This window comes from Marmota monax, unplaced genomic scaffold (assembly GCF_021218885.2).
Source record: "Marmota monax isolate L192 unplaced genomic scaffold, Marmota_monax_Labrador192_F-V1.1 WCK01_AAM20220418_F8-fsc00112, whole genome shotgun sequence".
NCBI lineage: Eukaryota > Metazoa > Chordata > Mammalia > Rodentia > Sciuridae > Marmota > Marmota monax.
In genome coordinates, this window is record NW_026692073.1 from 3,643,635 (window position 1) to 3,668,144 (window position 24,510).

At 38.0% G+C, this 24,510-nt stretch overlaps 1 protein-coding gene across 2 annotated transcripts in view; it reads left to right on the plus strand.

The window, feature by feature from the left end:
- The window catches only part of Fras1 (Fraser extracellular matrix complex subunit 1), a 460,021-nt gene that overhangs the window by 311,332 nt on the left and 124,179 nt on the right, over positions 1–24,510 (plus strand). For both annotated transcript variants that reach the window (XM_046459197.2, XM_046459211.2), the window contains 6 exons: positions 705–845; positions 2,375–2,515; positions 5,601–5,871; positions 9,292–9,376; positions 12,075–12,401; positions 22,288–22,441. In XM_046459197.2, the coding sequence (XP_046315153.1) occupies positions 705–845; positions 2,375–2,515; positions 5,601–5,871; positions 9,292–9,376; positions 12,075–12,401; positions 22,288–22,441 (1,119 nt within the window). The remainder of the gene's footprint in view (positions 1–704; positions 846–2,374; positions 2,516–5,600; positions 5,872–9,291; positions 9,377–12,074; positions 12,402–22,287; positions 22,442–24,510) is intronic.

A 24,510-nucleotide genomic window follows, 5' to 3' on the forward strand; every position in this document is an offset into this window, starting at 1 on the left:
GACATATGCTAAAATTTGATGCCAGTATGGGAATCTTAGGATTGTATGGTAGGCCATTACGTTTGGATTTCTTTAAAGATTTGAAATACTGTCCTCCAGATGGGAAGATTTGTGTACCTGGGCATTCAAGCACACGGAAAGACCATGTTGTTCTACCATCTGCCTCCCTCGAATCTCTGTGTGCCATATTCCTCACCATCAACTCTCTCTGCCCAGTACCTTCTTCAGCCTCAATTTAACACCACAAAATCCTCAGACCCTGAAATTCCTACCAGAACTACACTGAGACCATTTCTGAATGATTGACTGGATGAATCAGGAAAAGACCAACACTTAAGTAACACAGTACTGAAAGCTAAGGACTAGTTAATACTAACAATAGTTGATAATGTCCATCGGTCACTTAAGAGTTCATGGATAATATTCCATCAATTTGATCTTTACCTGGTAAGGTATGTGGGACAATATTTTACTCCCATTTTAAAGGGAATAACACGAAGGCACATAGAGGTGAAGTAACTTTTCCTCTAACTGCTAAGTATGGGGATCACAAGAAGAACTGTGGCTCCGTGACTTCTCATGGGGTGCTTTGCCCAGTACATTGGATGGTGTTGCTGCCTGATACCTAGTGCTGCCTTGAATAGGGGCCCAGATCCTTTTGCAAAGCTACACACTTTCCTATTGACTTGACTTTTCCGTTTCAGGCTGTGATAGTCACTGTCTCCAGTGCCAGGGGCCCCATGAGTGTACCCGCTGTGAAGGGCCATTTCTCCTCTTGGAAGCCCAGTGTGTCCAGGAATGTGGGAAGGGGTACTTTGCAGACCATGCAAAGCAGAAATGCTCAGGTAACTTGAGTCTAAGCTAAGTTCTCTGGTAAGAAGTAAGAGCATCAAGTCATGTGTGCTGGTTCTCAGGCAACCAGGAGCATCCGAATTAGAGGCAGAAAGAAAACCCAGGGAACTTGGCCTAAGTAATTGATGGCTTCCTATGCACATCTGCCAAATGCTGATTAAATAGGATTTAGGAGTGTAGCCCAATAATTCTCTTGCACAAATCAATATGTCCCTAAAGGTCTTTATGGAAACAAAGCCAATTTTTTTTAATGGAATATAAAGTTTATATTGAACTGCAGTGAGGTATCCATTAAGAGTGGAGCCATATTGATACGGACAAAGAATTTTCAGTGTGTAGACTAAATCACCTGTAACCCTGATATTGGTATTATATCCTTGAAGACTAGGATTCTGAGGAATAATTTGGTGATATATACTGGAGCTTTTATTGTTAAACTCAAAGTCTTAATCTCCTTGTCCACTGGATCATCCAAGAAAATTTTCTGTTCATTCTCATCATTTCTACCAAACCTTCGTACCATATGCCCCACTTAAAAGAATAACTGATTTTTAACAATAATGCCATTAACCAGGCACAACATTTTATGTTTCACCAAACTTTCTTCATCTGCCTTGTCTTATTTAACATTCACAACAACTTGATAAAATATGACAGATACTATGAATCTTATTTTACAGGGGAACAGAAAACAGACTAAAAAGTGTTGTTAATCAAGGCAATGTAAATCAGACATTAAACCCAGGTTTTCTGATTCCAGTCAAGCTCCTTTATACTGTGTAACCACTCTATAACAAAATCCCAGCAAAGGAAGCCAGAAAATTAGGCAGTTATCACTCAATCCATAGAAGATTATCAACAACCGAAAGAAATAATTTGGTGGTTCTTTAAATAGCTGACTTTCCTCATGCATTTAAAATATTTCTTCTACTACTACTACTACTACTACTTCTACTACTTTAATAATAATAATAATAATAACAGTGAGCAGTGGCAGCAGTAGAACACTCAGACCTTTCTATGCGTTCACTATTCTAGTCATTTCACATTATAACATGTCATCCTACAACTATTACTTGCATTAGGTGATATTATTATTCTCTTTTTAAAAACAAAGCAAAACAAAATTGCAGCACTGTTGAAGGAACTTGTCCAAGGTCACAGCTGGTAAATGACAGAGAAGGAATGGTACCTAAAGATAGTCTATGCTCTTAATCACTATGAATGTCCTCTCATACAAGTCTACATGATTAAAAGCCATCCATGAGCAGACTTTCTAAATGGCATTGTGTGAGGTGGGGAGTGCGTCTCTCTGTTCAGTTTCCTTCTGAGTGTATCAGCTCCCATGAGACTCTAAAGGAGACAGTTAGGAGGCTCTTTTGTCACAGTCTGTTATGGGTGGGGGGCCATTTGTTGCTTGTGCTCCAACTCTTGTGGTTACAATCCCTTTATTTCCCTAATGGTCCTACTTGGGTGTCTGTGCCTTGGTTGTGTCTCATTTATTGTGTCTTCTCTTTCATAGCCTGCCCTCGAGGGTGCTTGCAGTGTAGCCACAGAGACCGATGTCACCTCTGTGGCCAAGGGTTCTTTCTGAAGAGTGGCCTCTGTGTTTCCAACTGCATTCCTGGCTTCTCTGCCCACTCTTCTAATGAAACATGTTCTGGTAAGAGCTCTTCTGGCGGTCTGGTGAATGCACCATTAATTTTTCTTTGCAAAGTCTGGATTTACTGAAATAATTGATTCAGAGTTACCACTGTGGGGGGAAACCAAAACTTGATGCTGCTAAGGAATAAGGAACTGTTTATACAACATGGAAAAATTAGGAAAACTCAACTTCTATGATCTTTGAAGGAAAAAAAAGAAGCAATCTGTGCTCTAAAAGTCACAAGTATAAGATAAGAAATTTGGCATAAACTTAGCTGTGTTCTTGAACTGCAGCCACATTATAGAAAATTACATACATGTTTATACATGTAATGCACTTATTTGTATTCATATAAACTTGTAGAGTAAACTATGCCAAGAGTTCAGTGGTGCATCTTTTGGGCAAACAGTGGAGATAAGCTATAAATAAACAATGAACAGGATGAGGAGACTCCAAGAGGTTCATCTGTTGAAACTGGATGAATTTGTTTCTGTTATGAATAACAAGTTAAAGGAAAGGCGCTCATTTCTCCATGCATACCTCACCTTAAATAACAGAGAGAAGCGAATTTCAATTCAGTCCTCATTTTGAACTCCAAAAGTTTTATAGGTGGATAAACCTTAGAAGTGTTCCTTAGCTTTATTGTTTACCAAAAGCCTGAGGCATTTTGTAGTATCCAAAGTCACACATTCTGTCTCTATATTTCTGGACTCTAAAGAGATTAAGATTTTCCAAAGAAAAAAATATCCTTGACTCATTTTGTTAGGATCTTTCTGGAAACCCCATCTACTTGAGAGTCAGCTTACTACTCTTGGGACATAATACAAGTCAACCTGTGGAAATGAATTCTACTTTTATTAGAATAATCTTATGGTAGATGTTGAACTGCACTGTCTGGCCTAATTGTAGAAGGGAACATTGCCCGTTAAAGACCTTGGCAAAACACCTTGCAGGAGAGAGGATGAATTCTACATTATGGAAGGAAATCCTCATTTATCTGTCAGATGTTTCATACGCACAGAGATTGCAAAATTTTTTTTAAAAAGTGTATATATTTCACATGAATTCTGAACGTGAGCCACCAACAATCCTACTTCATTGTAGATTAACTGGTACCCTTTAGAGAATGGCATCATACACCTGTCTCTTTTCTTGCCCTCAGTGGATCTTATGTGACAGGTGTAATCAGAATAAGACTGTGGTTCTCAAATCTGCCAGCCAATTAGTGTAAGCAGGGGGGCTTATGAAATTAATGAGGTCCATCCCAGAACATCTAAGTCAGAATATCTAGTAGTAGAGCCCAAGTGTCAGTATTGTTTTAAAAGATCCCTATATGATTCTTTGTTATTGTTATTGAGATATAATTCAGACATAAAATCCAAAAATTAAAGTGTATAGCCCAGTGGTTTTTAGTATAGTCACAAAGCTGTATAACTATCACCAAAATCTAATTCCAGAACATTTTTATCATCATAAGGGAAACCCATAACCATAGTAATCTCTATGCATTTTTATGTCATTCTAGACCCTGACAACCACTAATCTAGTTTCTGTCTCTATGCATTTGCCTGTTCTAGACATAAATAGGATCACACAATGTTTCCTCTTTTATGTGGATTCTTAGCATAATATTTTTAAGGTTCATCCATATTGTATTGTGTATTAGTACATCATTTTATTTCCTTCTTTTGGATAAATAATATGAAATTGCATGGATATACCACATTTTTTTCGAGCACCCCCCTCCAGAACTACTTCCCTCCCTGCTCCAGTCCTAGGAATCAAACCTGGAGCTTCATGCATTTAGGGAAGCACTCTACCATTGAGTCACATCCCCATATCCCAAACCCTTGATTATCTATTATTCATCAATGGATATATATTTTTGCAATATTTTCTCTTTGGATATTATGAATATGCTGCTCTAAACATTCATGTACAAGTTTTTGTGTGGGCATACATTTTTAATTCTCCTGGGTGTAAACTGGGAGTGGAATTCCTGGGTCATATGGTACTATATTTAATTGAGGAGCTGTGCAACTATATTTCCAAATGACTGCACCATCTTATACTTCCATAACAATGTGCGAGGGTTCCCATTTATCCACATCCTCACCTGCACTTTTTATCGTCTCTCCTAGTGAAAGTGAAGTGCTACGTAGTTGTGGTTTAGATTTACATTTCCATGGTGATGAAGGTTGTGCACTGTTCATGTGCATATTGGCCTTCTGTATATTTTCTTTGTGGAAATGCCTACTAAAATTTTTACCCTTTTTTAAAATTGGTTTTCTTTTTCTTCTATTGTTGAGTTAAAGGAGTCCTTTATAGATTCTGGATACAAGTCATTTTTGAGATGTGTGATTTGCAAACGTGTTCTCCCCTTCTATGAGTTGTCTTTTCACTTTGGTGAAGCACAAAAGTTTTTAATTTGGTGATGTCCAACTTACCTATTTTTTTTTTCTTTTGTCACTTGTGCTTTTTGTGCCATAAGAAAGCATTGCTTGGGCTGGGGATGTGGCTCAAGCGGTCGCGCGCTCGCCTGGCATGCATGCGGCCCAGGTTCAATACTCAGCACCACATACAAACAAAGATGTTGTGTCCGCTGAAAAACTAAAAAATAAATATTAAAATTCTCTCTCTCTCCCTCCCTCCCCCTCTCCCCCCCTCTCCACCCCCTCTCTTTACAAAAAGAAAAAGAAAGCATTGCTTAATTCAGAACCATAAAAATTCTACTCCAGTCTTGTCTTACAGTTTTTTCCCCCCAAAGACAGGATATCACTGTGGTGCCCAGGCTGGACCCCAGCTCATGATCTGCTTGCTTCAGCCTCCCTTGTAGCTGAGATTACAGGTGTATGCCCCTGAAGCCAGCTTGTCTTCTAACAATTTTATGGTTTAACTCTTCCATTGAAGTCCTGTGTCATTCTCATATACATCTAGGGGAACAATCACTGAGTTAGAAAGATACTTATGTTCTATAATATAGCCTAGAGTCTCCTCTGTACAGTTCTGAATTAACATTACAAGTCTATTTCTTTAAAGCAAATAAATAAGACCTACTTAGTGAATATGACAAGCCTGAGCTTTGGATTTGTATGTTTTTCAGGCAAGGTGCACACTCCCAGCCTTCATGTGAATGGCTCCTTGATCCTTGCAATTGGTTCAATGAGGCCACTGGACTTTTCCCTCCTAAATATCCAACACCAGGATGGCAGGGTGGAAGATCTCCTGTTCCATGTTGTGAGCACTCCCACCAATGGTCAGCTGGTGCTCTCAAGAAATGGAAAAGAGTCTCAGCTGGACAAGGCTGGCCATTTTAGCTGGAAAAATGTGAATGAGAAGAAAGTGCGTTTTATACACAGCAAAGAAAAGCTCAGGTGAGTCAATGTTGCTGATCTCCCCCCATCTCTTTTCCATCATTGCTCTGGCCCCCACCTCCTCTTTTTTAATAGCTAACCCTTCCCATCTGGGGAAAATCAGTACTCCTCAAATGTGTTCAGCTGCCTGTCATCATGTCCCTGTAATTGTTCAGAGAGTGTACTTCTGTTTGAGACATTTTCATTTTATCACATAATTATGGGTAATTCTCTGATGTGACAGGAAAATTCTGAGTATAATTACCCACTTTTTTGGCCCAGTAGAAACAAAACTGGTTATATAGCCAGATGCTAGAGTTGCTTCTTCCCCATGAGCATAACATACAGGGAATAGCGGGCAGATAAAGAATGGAGCACGTGTTTTTCAAGGTGTGATGTGGTCCCTGGAATTTCAGAGTTGGAAGGAAACTTAGAGTCATAGTTAACTTTTTATTATCCACATTATAAGATTAATTGTGGCTAATTTCTAAGCCCCATCCAGTTTTCTCCTGATGCTTTACACATATCTGGCTATCTTCCCCACCCAGGTGACATATGCTTCAGGAATTCAATTGAATGTTAAAACGAACCCAAGCAAATATAGCCCCATAATTAGCAGAGTAAATCTACTAAACAGAAATCAGAGAATGCATCCCAAAGATTAGCCTCTTGGATTCTCCTTCACCCTGCTCTGCTTCATTAGTGCAGATAATTCACCATAGACTATTTGTGTAAATAATGATTTGAAGACCACGAAACCATAAGAACACAGTGAATATTCTCACTGTCAATACTAAATTTGAGGATTTTATTTTATTATTTTTGTTACTTATTTATTTTGAGATTCAGGCAAAGCCATAAGTAGGGAGAACAATAGATGGCACTTTCTCTGTGGTAGTTCAGAGCTGATGATGCCAGTAACCTCAGAAGGTCATATTCTAGGAATAAGAGCAACATTTACTGAGTGCTAGCTTTGAGCCAGGCGTTATGGTAAATTTTTTACATGAATTATGTATATGGATTATATGTGTTCTCAGTCTACAGATAAGAAAACCGAGTCCTGGGAAATTTTGCCTAAGACCTCATAACCTGAGAGTCTAGAGCTGAGACTCCAACCTGACATTCTCTGAGTCCACAACCCATGCCTCTAGCCACAATGATATCTGCCTCCCCAATATTATAGGGACAATAGGCTTGCTTTCATCCTCAAGGGGCTAAGATCACTACACAGAGAAAAATATTGTGCTACGGAGATGGAATATTTGAAGCCACAGAGTCACTCATCAAATCCCTGCTCCATTTCTCCATTTACTTTTGTTACAAGTATAGTTCTTAAGTATCCACATTTCTCTCTCTCTCTCTCTCTCTCTCTCTCTCTCATGCACACAGAAACAGACACAGACACACAGAGCTTCACAGCAGAATCCCTTGTGAAAAGTGTAAGCTTCACAGACAACCAACATTAACCCTCTTCTCTATTTAACATCTTTAACCTCACGTAACCTACAGAATCTTAAGCTTTGTACCCCTAAATAGGACAAAGAATGACAGTTTAGGGAATTCCTACACATCTCTTTTTCTAGGTACCTATTTTAATACTGGATTTTCTTTACCTAAAAATTAAAACCAAAGAAATAACAGAAGAATAATAAAATGAGGTTGTTAAAAACTTGTGAAAATTAAAATTGTCTTTGAATGACAGAGAAGAAAAGAAAAACTTATGCTTGCTGCATAAGTTTGTGGTTTTTGTTCTTTGCCATGAAAATACTGGCCATGATTCGTTGATGAAAATTCTTTAGGATTGGATTGCCCCGGGATTAGAATGCTGCTGTGGAGTAAAAGACAACTTGTAAATGTAGTCAGAGTGACTGTGATAAGCTGGTAGTGCTCAGATGCAGAGTGCCACCAAAAATCATTTCTCTTTCTTGGTTCTTTCCATTGTTTCTGTCAGTTGCATCCTGTTGAAGCTTGGAGGTGGGAGCAAAGAGGGACAGGATTTAGATGGGGCAGAAAAGGAAAGAGTGGTTGGAGTAGGAGGGAAGGCAAGAATACATTTTTTAAAAAATCAGGTTTATTGGGCTATAATTTGCATTCAGTAAAATTCCCTATTTTAAAGCATGCTGTTCTATGAGTGTTAACAAATCTATATGGTCTTGTTACCACAGTCAAGACATAAAAGAGTTCCATCACCCCCCACCCCCCAAAATACCCTTTTTATAGTTACTCCTTTCCTTCCAGCGCCTGATCTGGTTTTTTAGCCCTGTAGTTTTAGCCTTTCTAAAATACCCCTTGAATGTAATCAGACAGTATATGTGGTCTTTTGCTTCTGACATTTTCTACAATGCTTTTGAGATCCACCCACATTCTTTCAAGTATAAATAGTTAGTTCCAAGAATACCTTTTAAAGAACCTTTGAAACAATGGTCCCTGCAGTAGTCAAGAATTCCAAAGCTCCCATGGTGCATTAACCACATATATCACCAGCCAGCTGTGAGTTCTGTGCTTGGATCAGCTTTAAAGGTGGGCAACTCATCCCTGCCCTTCCAACAGTCTCTGAAGCTGCTGGAACAAAACCCACAGCAAAGAGTGATCCTTCTTTTATTGTTAATTGGGACGGTTTGGTTGCAAGTGATGAAAATCAACTTGAACTAGATTAAACAAAAGAGTGAGGTTATTATAATGTTGCAGAAGTGGCTCAGATCTCAAAGACTTGAAGAGCACTGGTGCTCCAGGGCAAGTCCAGAAGCTAGAACTGGAAATGTGAAGCAGGACTCAAACCTTCTCTCATCCCTATGTCTCCTTGCTCATAGACTTCATTGACCCATCTCCCACAGGCAGGCTTGTTCCATATTGTCATTCACATGGTAGGTTCTGGTTATCCCGTAGTAAAATGGTGAGACTGACTCAGGCCAAGTCCAAATTTCCATGGAAGAACAAGCCATTCTTCCCTAGTCTTGCCACAATGAATGTTGGAATGGTGGGGAGATAATACTGCAAACATTGTTATTGGGTGTCCACTCCTATGAATTGAGAAGGGGATGGAAGGAAGGTTTGTTGAAAGAAGGAATCACTGGGAACTGGGTCAGAGACTACACAAGATTCCTTTCCATTCTATAATGTATAATAATGTATCACTAACCTGTCTTGGCCTGACAACTAATATACAAACTTAGCTGTTTGTATATTCAGTTTAGAAAAACAGAGAACAAAATAGTCATATTATTATTATGTTATAACAAGGTCTAAGAACACAAAGCAATTTTACCTGCATCTTACTATGTCATCTTTGGTAATTTCTGTTTACATTTCAGATATCATATTACTGTGGTGGTTTGATCCAAATTTTTACATCATATAACCTGAAAATATTTTTGATCCTTTCTCTTTCTACAGAATAATTTAATGATGTATTTTCTCATTCTTTTGGGGGGTACTTTTTAGGAAAGGTTACTTTTCCTTGAAAATTAGTGACCAGCAGTTCTTCTCTGAACCACAACTGATCAACATACAAGCATTTTCAACACAGGTAATAAAAATGCCGAGCAGTTAACAATTTTACATGCTTACTAATTCTCAAGAACAAATTAAGCCTTCTTTCAGTTTTAGCAAAAATGATTGAGCTATATTAATCTTAGTTTTATCATGAAATGCCTCTTGAGTAATTTTTAGTACTTTCGATAATAATATCAACAATAATAATTACTAATGCATGTATAGTTCTTAGTGTTTCACATAAGTTATCAGTTGATACATACACCAATCTCATGACATACTGTTATCCCCAGTTTATAGATGAGGAAACTAAGGCACAAGGGGGTTAAATAATGTTTCTGTAGTGTTGTAGCTAATAGTCAAGATTTGTGCCCAGCAGACCTGGCTTCAGAGTCTGTGGTCCAAACCCTTATCTTATGGTGACTTACTATACTATACCAAACCTGACACTAGTCCTGCAGAATAAATCTGTTCCAGTTGTGAAGACTTCCCTTATTCTTAGGTAAATAAGTTTAGTTTACTTCAGTATTTCTCTCTCAAGGGTTTAGAATCGTTAGTAGTTGGAGGATCTTACATCAGCTCCTACATGAGGTGTCAGAGTGGTCATCAGCCAAACATGGATCTGAGGAAATCATAGTAGAAGCTATAAGACACAGTGTAATGGCCCTTCACACTCATCTCTTATCACTCACTCTGTCAAGTTGTACTTATGTGTCCAGAATACACACGGCGGTAGAAGCTCTGAGAACTGGGTTTGAGGGACTGAACAGCTAAAATGTGCTAAAACAATAGGAAGATGGTGTGTGTATGTGCGTGTGTGTGTGTGTGTGTGTGCACATGCACATGCGCACGCATACATCATTAACAGCAGGGACATGATGTTGAGAACTAAGACTACCTAAATATCCAGACCTTACTATTGCATTAATCGTGATTCCAGGAAGGACACTAGATTATTGTTTTTAACTCATATTTTTATCTTTTTGATCAAAAATGAAAAAAAAAAAAAACATGAAGGACAACATAGACTTGAAGAAGTGACTGCCACATGGTTTTAATAACCCAACTCAGTTCTTCTTAATGATATTATCACGTCAGGGATAACTTGAAGTTTAGGAGTGATTAGAAATCAATCCTACTTAAGTGTGTAAATTTTGTTTTAATTAATGCTAATACATGTCATCTCTGTAAATATAGGCCAAAGGGCCAAATTCAGTCTTAGGATGTACTGGCTTAGGTGTTCCTTAATTCTTAAACATTTTGCTTTGACCTCTTCATTTGGGCTAATATAGTTACTCCAATGAAAGGCCTAGGGTAGGTATTAGCAGGTAACTTTCTAATCTGAGATGATGAGTTCCCACAGTTTTTTGAGTTTTGTCTGTTTTCCACTTTCCCTAATCGAGTAGATAATGAGGGCACATTTTATTTATGTATTATATGATAAACTCTTCATTTTAACTTTTTAAAGTGGAATTTTAAAAAGAAATTTTAACTTATTTTTGTTCCTTTAAATTTTGTATTATTTCAATATAGTCTTGAGCCTCCCTGATATTTTCTCATGTAACTGAATTTAGTCTATTTATGGACTTTGACATCACCTCTGACCTTTCCTCTTTCAGAATATGAGGGGCCATTCATTCCCACATACAGACTCACAGCTTTAGAATTCTCAGGAATGTTGAGGAGTAGCTACCATCTAATTTTCCACTACGTGATTATCATAATGATGCATTAGTTAGACATTACTTTAATGGAAATTTTAATTTCTGGGAGGCCAGAAAGGTGCTTGAGTAGTTTTTTTTTTTTTTTTTAAAGCCATTTGGAATAAAGAAGACAGTATGTTGAGAAAAGTCTTAGATGGTTCAACTTCAAATGGTATTAAAAAAACTAAGAAAATGTTTTCTTTGGCTTCTGGCCTCGTTGAGTGTATGTGTATGAGGTTTTTTTCTGTTGTGACTCACTAACTTTTTTCTTCATGAAAGAACATTTTATCTGCTTACTCAATTGGTGGGGGGAACCAAACAATCCCAAGGAAAACATTAAAGTTAGCAGTGTTGTACGAATTAACCAGGTGGTTGCCTGACTCATCCAGATCATAATCTCCTGGGCTTTCTAGGCTGAACTGGGATGGGACTCTGTCAAGATTTGAATGGGAGAACTTGAAAAAACTTGCTGGGAGGGACCAGAAAAAGCATGACTTCAGAAAGCAAAAGTGCCTTACTCTGAGTCAGCGTATTGCATAGTGGCCTAGAGTGAAGCACTTAACTCCCAAAGACGAGTTCAAAAATTCTATAGCTCCTGTTAGTCTTTATTGAATGCAGATAACTGACTGGCCTTCCTGGTACTGAGCTGATTTCATTAACAATGTAGAGGATATAATGCAAATCAAGAGAGCAGATGAAATAGAAATTTAGAAGCTGAGCAGATGAAATAGAAATTTAGAAGCTGGAAGCCCTTTTTGATTGCCTCTTATCAAGACTATGGTCTTAAATTGACTTGAGAAACCTCCAGAGTCCAGAGATGTAAAGTAACTGCAACCACTGTTCTTACTATGACCAGCTGCACCTCTGACAAATGCTTTCACCATGGTACAGGGTTATTACTTTGCCATAGCACCTACAGTTTCTTAAAAGGCATAGAAATATCAATCAGGTTGCCACTCTGATCCACTGAGTTGCCCTCTCTTTCCCTAGTAAATGACTATTCTTCCCTGCTTCCCTTCAACTCCACAGGCCCCATATGTGTTGAGAAATGAGGTTCTCCACATTAGCAGAGGAGAGCGGGGAACCATCACCACCCAGCTCCTTGACATTCGAGATGATGACAATCCCCAGGATGTGGTCATCGAAGTACTTGATCCTCCACTTCATGGCCAATTGCTCCAAACTCTTCAGTCCCCCACAACCCCTATCTATCATTTCCGGCTGGATGAACTCTCCAGGGGCCTTCTCCTCTATGCCCACGATGGCTCAGAGAGCACATCTGATGTTGTGGTCTTGCAGGCCAGTGATGGACACTCCTTCCAAAATATACTGTTTCATGTGAAGACTGTGCCCAAGGTGAGTGTCATTCTAGTTTCATTCCTTGCACCTAAATATGAAGTTTGCTGATAATATTTTGCAATGCTTATAAAGTTAGGATATGGGTAGTTATTCATTTATTCAAGCATAACCTATTACGTGGGTGCTCATTAAGTACCTATTATATAAGTAATATATTTTGGCAGTAATATATAGTAATATATCTTGTTAGGAACACACTTGATCTCTATAAATGGGATGATTTGCAACTCTTTTTGTTGACCTACTCCTGTAAAACTGTATTATTATTCACTGATCCTTTTGTCTCCTGCCTGAGAATCAAGGCATCTTGGTATTTGTCTGCCCTTCTAAAACAGCTCATGGAATGAGAAGCCCTTGGTCAGTAATCTTAATGAATTAAAGGGGAGAGTTCAGCCATAATGTTAGCCTGTGAGCCCAACTGAAATGGGATAAAGGAACCCTCCTTTTTGGTAATCATAAGGGTCTTTGGCCTAGGGGCTAAAAGTGTGTTTATCATTCTGAGTCACTGATGTGTCACCTTATTTTTTTCCTATTTCCATGAGTGCTGGTGTTATTATTTACTTATTATTTTTCTTTGAAACAATTTGGTTTGTGTGTGTGAGAGACCTCATTCTAACAAATTATATTGATATAATCATGGACTTAATGTCTATATTATACTTTTCTAAAATATTAAAATATAACCTTTCTATACAATTTTATCCATGTACTACATTTTTGGACATTACAAATGAGATGGTTATCACACTTTATGAAATACTGAGCTAACCTATGCTAGATCACACAGTCCTACTGAAAAATATTTTCCAGTCTGGGCACAGTGATACACACCTATGATCCCAGTAGCTGAGGCGGCTGAGGCAGGAGGATCACAAGTTTGAGGTTAGCCTCAGCAATTTAGTGAGACTCACAGCAACTTAGTGAAACCCTGTTTCATAATTTTTAAAAAAGGCTTAGAATGTAGTAGAATATAGTTCAGTGGTTCAATCCCCAGTACTCCTCAAAATCTTCTTTTCAAAATTTAGTGATATTTCACTGGAAGACCTTTTCTCAGTAGCATCCTGAGTGCCTCTTTTCCATGGCAGTAGTTTAGAAAACACTTTTTTTTTTTAAACTTTTCATTCCAAATATCACTACCTACAGAGTTGTCACTAGTGATTAGCTTGAGAGATTGACTTGCTGAGGACAGTTTAAAATCACTTGTCACTTTCTCACCAATGATCACTCTAAATTTGCAGTGGAGCCTCCTGAAGGGAAGCAATTGAATCTAATATGGTCTGCTAACTAGTTTCTCAGTCTCTTGTCTCATCATTTTCAGCTGCCGAACACAGTGATGGTGGCGAGCGAGAGAGATGGGAGGATGTGAAGGCTGATTAGGAGACGGAGTTGGCAGATGGCCACCTCGTAGCTAATCCTAATTATCACTCTCCTGCAGTCACCCTGGGAGATGAGGTTTAGTTATGAAGAGATGAAGTCTAGACAGATGCAGAAAGTTTCTCCCTTCCTTGTTTTTTTTCCAGAGGCAGTCCTAGATTTCAGTGCAACCCTCATGGCCACCTTTCCTATGGTGGTACCAGTCTCAATGTTGGGAGTTCAGTTCATTGTATTACACAATCATTTTGTGTGGAAAGGCTCACAGCTGAAGGGCATTTCTAGGATTTTAGCTGCATTGACTAACAAAACTAATAAAAATAGAATTGTCATCCTTAAATGAGACAGAAGGCACAGAGGTTTGGAGTCCTTGAAGTCCTTGTAACTTGCAAGTCATGTGTTTTTAATGTGTCTGCTTGTGATTCCTAAATGGAGTGTGGGTTGGCCCTCTCCCTTCCCCCTTTCCATCTCACCATCTCATATACTGCTCTTATGGATCTATGACGTCACTCATAAACATGAAGAGGAACAGTGAAACCAGTGGCCAGAGCCCTCGCATGTAACAGGATATGCTAATAAACTTGAATATAATTTTATAGTATTATACAAATATTATCAAATTATTATCCCTTTAGAAACTCAGAATCTTTTTCCTTCTACCACTTCTACTGATGCTTATGCTATCTTGCTGAAGAAGGTAAAGATAGCAACTATTATGACCTTATTTCTTCTAGAGGAAATTCTACCATGAGTGGAAGGGCTTTTTTTGTTTGTCTGTTTGTTTTGTTTTTAACATTTATTGGACACTAAAGTGTGATGTGAATTGTTCCTTTTGAATTGCAGATTTATTCTGTGATATTTGTACAATTATCGTTAATTTTCCAAAAGAGGAAACTAAAGTGTAAAGAAGTTTGACAACATGCATTTTTATAAAGGTGCTTAGGGCTGGGGCTGTGATTTCATTTCAAGTGCATCTGCCTCCTGTGTTTATCAGACTCTTTTCTTTCTGGCCTTTGTTTTTCCATGTTTGGGTCATACATGTTCTTATTTCCTACATGGATAAAATGAAGACGATTATTTAGTCATTTTCTTAATGTCCTGTCCAAGCAGACTGGGCCTCAAGCCTCCTGGACTCTTCCCTTTGGACTTAACCACAGCCTATTACAAGCCAGGCTATTTATTATCAGAAATCTACTGGGCACAAGAAGAAAAAAAATGGCCTCAGTTGCTACCGCATCCAGTAGTTATGCAGTCAGACATGATTGGTTTCATTCTGATAGCCATTTTGGAAGATGGGCATGAGAGATCTTAGCCTGAGGCTACTTGTATGTTAAATTTGGAGAGGGACCAGTTATTGGCTAATGCCTAGCTGGCAGCTTAAATGGAATGGCCAACGATTTCAGTTTAGTGAATGAATGGATGTACTTATTAACCCTAATATTTTTCAACAGAAGCTTAGCCTGTTTCTCTATTCCTTCTGAGAGGAAGGAATTGAAAAAGGAATCTTTGTGAGAAGAGGGACTATTTCAGTTTTAGTGTCTTGAGCCCAGCATATTATAGGGGTTTGGTGCATTTCTGTGGGCTGGGTAGATGAGTGATGGATGCAAGGGCCTGAGGGGGCAGGTGCCTGTGTCCCTGTCTTGCCATAGGTTTCTGTGTTAGATGAGAAGCACCCCGGCACCTCTGCTGCCTGAGGGGAGGCTCACCGGGCACTGAGTGGAGGAGCTGTTTGTTCACCCTGGTTTTTCAAGTTATATACCAGTTCCCCCAAACTTGGCCTGGCAGTGAATAAACTTGACTGCCACCTCCAGGCTTGTACTGAGCTGCTGAGGAAATGGAACCAGGATTGATGCTGAAACATGTCCAGTTAGAGGAAGGAGGCAAAAAGAAAGAAAGAAAAAGTAATAAAGAGAAAGCCCTACTGAACAGGCTTTCATTAATTGGGTGGATTACCAACCCCAAGTCTGCTAGAGAGATGATTCCAAAGTAATTCAACATCCAATAAGGGCTAAACTGGCCTGGGGAAAGAAGTCTGGTGGGCTTCTTTCTACTGCTGGACTTTCAAGGAATTATCTGCTTTCTCATTAATTAAGGTGCCTGTGGAAATCATGCCTTTTTTCTATTCTGATAATAAATCTGATGATCTTTCTGACCTTGTTTATTGTTGTTTGGATGGTTGTTTTCTGCAGCCGGGTAATGCTTTAATGTTAAAAGCCCCCACTGTCATACTGTGCATTGGATTGAAAATCTATCCTGGTGGGTCATTTCTAGCTGTGGTAATGCCTATGGGCAGCTACAAAGCACTGTTGTGTTTCCCCTCAGTTTCATCAATGACTGCCTTTCATTGGTGGTCTTGCAGGGATACAGTTAATTTGATAATAATGATGTTTGTAAGAATTATAGTTATCAATGGTAAAAAATGTCTATTTGTATGAATAAGAGCCTGTTTCCCAAATAAATAAATCCTTGCCACATGTCAGGGTTTTACCTTTTGGCAGGACTTACCTTAGCCTGTTTAATTCAGTGTCTGAAAAAGTGCATGCTCAGAAACATTTTGTTGATATAAATATTTACATCAGTAGACATCTACCTGAAGCAAAGGTCCTATATTTCTGACCTGAAGTAGCAAGCCTCTGAGGCTCATGCCCACCTTAACAAACACAAAAACTTTCAAATTAGCTTCCCCTCGGATAAATTTGACTTTATATCTGTCACACCACATGCTCCTTCCCTAAAGTTCACAAAGTCCTACTACATTAAATCTTAAAAGTGATGGTATAAATGAAATCTTACAAATTAAAGCATATTTTTACAAAGTAAGTAAAATGATAGGGTCACTGTTATATCCAACTTTAGTCATTTTCTAAAGAGTGAAGTTTTTAAAACTTTGTCTTGCATATTTTAGCTAGGAGTTGGAGTACACTATCATTTGAGCTAAAGTTACATCATTGATGTAATTTTAATTTTTAATTTATGGGATTGGGAGCTTTCATTTTGTTTGTGAGATTTTTTTTCCCCCAAAGGATGGAGGCTTATGCTCTTACTTCTCGTTTGAAACATTAATATTTTTACTCAAATATAATAAATATGTAATGGCTAAACTTTATTCCCAACATTTGCTTGCCTATTGTTCTATGAAATGAATTAGAAGAACTATTTAATATAAAGCACTGTTTTAATCATGCCCTCAATTTTACTTGTTGAACTTTCATCGCCTGCTAATGTACTCTGGAGGATTTATCAAACCTCATTGGGCAGGAGATTATTCAACTAGTAATATAGCTAATTTCTTGAGCCGACAGGGATATATGAGCCAATGTGCAAGAAAAAAAAAAAACCTACAAGGAGACAAATTCCAAAATGTCAGAGCCACTGGGAAAATTATATTAAAATTTGGCTTTTTGGACACTTTACCATAGAAAAGAACTTATAGCCATCTGTTCTCAAATATTTCCTCACCCTCTCCCAGAAGAAAACAAAACAACAACAACAACAAAAAAAAAACATCATCATGACAAGTGGGAAGATTTGTATTTCTTTGTTTTAAACTACTTTATTGAGAATGATTGGTAAGTAAAAAACTCTCTGTATTTAATATGCACAATTCAATGAGTTTGGAGATAGGTACACACCCATAAAACCATCATCACTTCAGAGTCATAGACACCATCACCAACCAAAGTTCCCTCCTGACCCTTTAATGTCATTACTTCTCTTTATGGTAAGAACATTTTACCTAAGATAGCTCCTCTTAGTAATTTTGAAGTCTACCATACAGCATTGTTAGCTTTAGGCATTATGCTATATAGATCTCAGAATTTATGTCTTGTAGAACTGAAACTTTATGTCCTTTTTACTGTTATCTCCCTATTTCCTGTCTTGTAGCTTCCATCAACTGCTGTTCTACTCTCTGCTTCTATAAGTTTGACTGTTTTAGATTCCATATATAAGCAAGATCATCCAGTTTTTTTCTTTTTGTGTCTGGCTTATTTCACTTAGCTAAATGTCCCCCCAAGTCCATCCATGTTACAAATACAGGATTTCCTTCTTCTTTGAAGCTGAATAATATTCTGTTTTCCTTAGTGATTTGATGACTTTTTTTTTGTAGTGGTATACATTGATTCCTTTCTCTCCATCTTTTGTGTATCTATTGCAGACTCTTTTGTGACTACCATGAGGCTTATAAAACATCTTATAGCTATAATAGTTCATTATAAGCTGATAACAATGTCTCTTCAATCACATACAAAACTCTCCACTTTTACGTCTCCGTGTCTCTCACCATTTTGTTATTGGTATTATAATTTATATCCCTGTAAGTCATAAATCCATTAGTAAGTTTTATAGCTATCATTATTTTAATAATTTTTTCTTTTAACTTTTATACTAGAGTCATTAATTACCACGACTATGTAAATAGTAGTTATGCTGTATGTAGGGAATAATGACTAGAAAAGTTTCTACATGTTCACTATACACATGATTTTATTTTTTCCCGGGTATTTTTTGTCTGTAGTTGGGTGAATCCATAGATGTGGAACCCATGGATACAGAAGGCCAACTGTATTTGCTCTAGCCATGTTTTCTACTTTCATGTGTTTTCATGTTGCTAATTAACATCTTTTCATTTCAACTTGAAGAACTTTGGCATTTCTTGTGAGACAGGCCCAGTCATGATAAATTCTGTTGGCTTTTGTTTGGAAAAGTCTTTATCTCATCTTAATTTCTGAATGACAGCTTTGCCGGTAAATTATTCTTGGTTGGCAGTTTTCATCTTTAAACATTTTGATTATCATTCCACTCACCTGGCCTACAAGATTTCTGCTGAGTGATCCACTGCTAGTCTTCCAGGGTTCCTTGCATGTGATAGCGATTTTTCTCTTGAGAATATGCTTTGATGAAGAGTTTATGTTCAATCTATTTGCAGTTCTTTGGGCTTCATTAATCTGTATGTTCATTTCCCTCCCCAGATTTGGAAATGTTTTTCTGTCATTGCTTCTGTTTTGTTTTGTTAATTTATTGAGATGAAGTTCACATGAAATGCAATGAACTATTTTAAGGTGAATAATTCAGTAACATTTAATGCATTTATAAGGTTGTACAACCACTACCTAGAGCTAATTCCAAAACACACCCTTCCCTCCAAAATGAAACCTTACACCTGTTAGAGTAGTTATTCCTAGTTCCCTTGCCCCCTCACGCCTCCACCCGCAAGCCCTTGCTAAACAACAATCTGCTTTTTGTTGCTATGTTTTTACCCACTCTGGATGTTATATTTAAGTGGAATCATACAGTTTGTGAATTTTTGTACCTGACTTCACTTAACTTTTTTTTTAATTTTTTTTATTTGTTCGAAATAGTTACATATGACAGTAGAATGCATTTTGTCACATTAATTATAAATGGAGTATAACTTCTCATTCTGGTTGTACATGATGTAGAATCATACTGGTCATGTAGTCACAGGGTAATACGTAGGGTAATAATGTCTGATTCATTCTACTATCCTTCATGCCCCCTCCCCTCCCTTCACTCCCCTTTGTCTAATCCTTTGCTTCTGAAGGGTGTGTTTGTGGTACACAGAATTCTAGATTTCTGGGGGTTTCTCTCTCTTCTTCTGAGGGGTGAAGGGTACTGGGGATTGAACTCAGGGGCACTCGACCACTGAGCCACATCCCCAGCTCTATTTTGTATTTTATTTAGAGACAGGGTCTCACTGAGTTGCTTAGTGCCTTGCTTTTGCTGAGGCTGGCTTTGAACTCTAAATCATCCTGCCTCAGCCTCCCAAGCCACTGGGATTACAGGTGTGTGCCACTGCACCTGGCTCATTGTTTCTTTAAATAAGCTTTTTGCCCTTTTCTCTTGGCACTGAACTGTACCATCTTGAAGAGGGTGATATGGATTAAATGAAACATTTTTCTTATCCTCTTCAGTGTTCCACCAAGGTGCTGAAACCTTTTAGCTGGACTCATGGGCTTTGATGAAGATAGTTATCTGTGGATGGTAGTTAAAATTAAGTTTCTAGGGCTAGGTGTGTAGCTTAGTGGTAGAGTGCTTACTTAGTATGCACAAGGCCATGGGTTTGATCCTCAGCACTACAAAACATTTTATAGGGTTTCTTGGGGGTGGGGGCTAAAACCTCCTATTCCACCATCTTGCTGACATCCAAGAATTGTACTTCTTATCCTTAGTGTCATTTTCATTTCTTCCTAAGTGCCAAAAGCAATAATTCAGAATCGGAGGCATATATACTATTCATTTTAAGCTTAAATATTCTCAAAGATCTACTGTGAGCCACTCTAAAAGATTGTAGTCTCTAATCTGAAAATAGTTCTTGGTACTTGAGCATGACTGCACATCTCTTGGATACTTTTTCAAATGTGAATTCCTATTCAGGAGGTCTGATTCAGAAGATCTGGGGTAAGGGCCAAGATTATACGTATCTTAAGTTTCTAGGTGCTACTGTTCTCTAAGCACTGAGTTACAAATTGTACTATTTCCTAAATAGTTACACAGGAATAATAAAGAATTATATTGATAAAAGTACAGTCAAGACAGAGATGTAATACAGAGCCATCTGGGGAATGTGTGCTCAGGTCCCAGTACTTACTTGCTTAGAATAAAATAAACAAACAAACAAAAAACTGCATTGCCTATTTAGTCCAATAATGTAATATTATTGACATATAATTGATCTCTATAACCAAAATTAAAGTTGACTAGGCTACTTCTATTAGAAATATTCCTAGCAGTTATGAAACCTGTGTCCCAATGTGTCAGGGCATTTTAAATTCTCTTGGAGTTAGAGCCTTTTCTCCCAGAATTTTGGTAGACTATATGCAAAATTACTGACATACTTTTGATGTTTCCGTAAATAGCATGCTAGATCCATTGCGAAAGAGAAAATTCTCTGGGATTTTGCCCCTGAGCACCAATCAGCATAGAAAGTGCCTTCATGACTGTTCTCTTGGGCACCATTTGACTCAGTTTCTTGATACATGTGGTGAAAATGGGCATGACTGACTTCTTAGAGGTGAAATGCTCAAGTGCCTAGTAATTGCAAAAGAATAGCTGTTGCTTTCTCTTCTGAGTGTTCTCCTGAGTGTGCTGTTTGCTGTGTTGTTTATTGGCATATCCAAAAACAACAACAATAATTTAGAAAACCATTCTTTATGAAATGTCCTGTTTTAAAATATCAGATTCACTGATTTTTGAAGTACAAAAACAAATGGAAAACTGGACCTTGGCAGCCACTAATCGCATTCTGTGGAAAATGTCAATTATGAGGTTTGGGAAGAGGGTGTACACCTTGTAAATCAGGAATGGCAGCACTTTTTAATGACATTAGTTTAGCAATTAAAGTGGTGGCTTTCTCGGGAGTACTAAATAGGTGATTTCTTCCAGCCAGCTACTCTCCACTTTTGGTCGCTCACTTTCAATCAGCCATCAGGCCTGTCCATTTCACTCTGTGTGTGTTTCTCGAATCTGTTTCTAACTATTCGTCCCCATTGCAATTACCCTCTTGCAGGCCTTGTTCTCCTCTCCCCTGAGCCATTGCAAGAACTTGTTAAATGATTTCTCCAGCTCCAGATTCATCCCAATGCTAGTCACCTCCATCTCTTGCCCTTGGAGGCTATCTTTCTAAAGACAGGCTGATAATTCCATCAGTGTGATCATCGCATTTCCTTCCCTGAAGACACCTGTTTTCTTTCCAGTGCTGATAAGATGAATTGAGACTTTTAGAACTGCTTCTACTTTTTAGTAGCCCTCCAGAAGACACTCTCACTTTTTATCCACCCTTCCCCTGGCTTCCTCAGCTCTACTGGCGCCAAACAGTTGGACATTTATCAAACACAGTATGTTGTCTCGCATTTTTGCCTCTGCTTAAACTGGGCCCTCTGCCTAAAATCTGTTTCACCACTTCACTACTTAGAAAGCCCATTCTTTTTGTTATTCAGAAATGAATGATTCTTCTTTAGGAAAATCTTCCGGAGAGTTCCTTCTTCTATGGCCTCATGGCTCCCTGCTGAAGCTTCTTAAAGAGCATCACTGTAAAGCGTCCTAATTATTTGATAATTGTGTGTCGCTCCTTCTGAAGTTGAGATCTTGCTTTCAAACATTGTTGCATATTTCAGTTCTGTAGCAAAGGAGCTGGCATAAATAGGTACTCAATAAATAACTCTTTTGAATATAGTGGATGGTGAGAACAGAAGGGCAGATAGGTGGACAAAAGAAGGAAAGAAATAGAGAGACAGAAAGAAAGAAATGGAGAATGATGTAAATTATTGGCTCATGAAAAATTAAAAATCAGAATATAGATGCTTATAAATGTATACATGCACATATCTACACATAATGTATACCCATGGTTCATACTATGACTCTAAACTATAAATCTCTCTTTCTTATCAAATGATCTTTTGCAACAAAAGGACCTGATAACTAGTGCTTTTCAGTATTAATGTGTTCTTATTATTCTTGGTTCCAATTCTGCCCTTTTCCCTTATTCTAGAATGATGGAGCACTTCGGCTTGTAGCTAATTCGATGGTATGGGTTCCAGAAGGGGGGATGCTGCAGATTACCAACAGAATCTTACAGGCTGAAGCTCCAGGTGCCAGCGCTGAAGATATTGTCTACAAGATTACACAAGATCACCCCCAGTTTGGTAAATTTTTTTTCTTTGCATGGTTTCATCTCTGCATTCAGCAGTCTAGGACTTGTTTTTGTACAATGCCATGAGCAAGGTTGCAGTTCCAGTGAACTCTCTAATTTTATACACCTCTCTTAAAATTTCCACACCTACCACACTGCACACATTTGCTAGGTAGTGAGTAAATTTTATAAATACATTATATATAACAGTGAAAGCTTAATTTAAATTTCTAATAACTTAATTTTGCATACTAGAAATCTGGGATAAACCAGTCTGTTAACAGTCAATGACTAATTAATGGATGTCAGTTAAATTTCAAAGGTCAGGCTCTCAAACTCTACCTTACATCCTTCTCAGACCATCGCCAGACTTCTTGATGTGAATTTTAAAAAGTATATTTCACAGAAACATTCTTCAGCATTCACCACTGTTACTTCTTCCAGCAAGATAGTAGAATACAATAACCAGAGAAATTGCCCATTGTCATTGCCTAAAAACGCTGGATAAAATGTAGCAAGAATGGTAAGGTGTTCATAGCTGAGCATCCAAGATTGTAAAGCATTCATAGCTGAGCACCCAAGAATAAAGAGAAACTCCAGGTGCCAGCAGCGAGGAAGGCACTGGAGTCAGTGTGCAAGAGCTCAGGGTACAGTGTCCCTGAGAGGGGCACTCTGTCTCAGGAACCTGGGAACTTAGGAGTTAAGATTCGTGCACAAACAGGGAGCTGAAATTAAGACCCCGCCTAAAACCAGGGCTCTGGAAGGATGGTCCTTCACTTTAGAGAGACAGAATAGGAAAGAAGAGGCTCATCAGCACAGAGACCTGCCTTTCTCAGAGTAGAGCAAAATGTCTGCTGAGAATTTAGAACTTCGAGCCTATTTCTCCTTCAGATCCAGGATTAAATTACAATATATGCCTTGTGCACAACACCAAAAATGGAGACTTTATATGAAAATTAATCTAAGGCCAATGACACTTCTTGGGTTCCTTGCAGGAAATATAAACCACTGTAACAAGGCCTACTCTCCACCAGGCCACTAGGACTCTCAGATCAATCCACTGAGGATTAGTGCAGAACCCAAAACCAAAAGACACAGGAGGACACAAAATCAAAACAAACAAGGTGATTAAAACCCCAAGAATTTCAAAGAAAGGAACAATCATTAAAAACTATGAAATAGGTATATTTAAAATGGTTTAAAGACCTAAAAGAAGGAGTCACAACTGAAAGAAAATTTCAAAATGCAGTATAAATAAAGGAACAGGTAGAATAGGTAGTGGATTTGTTTTGTTTGAGGTGGGGTCTGGTGTTGTTTAGGCTGGCCTTGAACTCCTGGACTCCAGGTATCCTTATGAGTCATCTTCCCACGTGCTGGGACTACAGGCATGTGCCACTGCACCCAGCTTAGGCAGATTTTTTTTTTTAAGTACCTAAATTGATCATCTAAAAATGAAAATTATATTCATAAAAACTAAAAATCCACTTGGCACATTAAAAAGCAGAGAAAGAATATTTTTCCCCCTCTGGGTTATCACATTTTAAAAATTATGCGTTTTCTGTAGTGAGGAAAAAATTAACTCTAGACAATTTGAAAATAATTCCAGTGTCTACAGACATTAGAAAGCATAATCTTATCAAGAATTGATATTATAATTATAAAACAGTCTAGTTGAGATATAATAGAACTTTATGATTGTGAAGAAGGCAACTGTACTCCCTTGGGCCATAGGTTTCTTCGAGAAATTAGGTCAGATAATTTTTTTACTTCCTGTTTAAATAATTTTAGACTTAATTGAAAAGTTGCAAAAATAATTCACAGTTCTTGAATACTTTACCCATCTTCTCCTAATGTTAATATCACACATGACCATAGAGCAGTTATTGAAACCAACAAATTCACATTAACTATCTATAGATCTTATTCAAATTTTGCCAGTCTTCTCACTAATGCTATTTTTCTTAACCAATCCAGAACTCCAGCTTGCATTTAATTGTCATGTCTCCTTGGCCTCCTCCAATGTGTGACAGTTCTCTGCTTCTTTTCTTTAATGACCTTAATACTTTTGCAAAGTACTTGTTA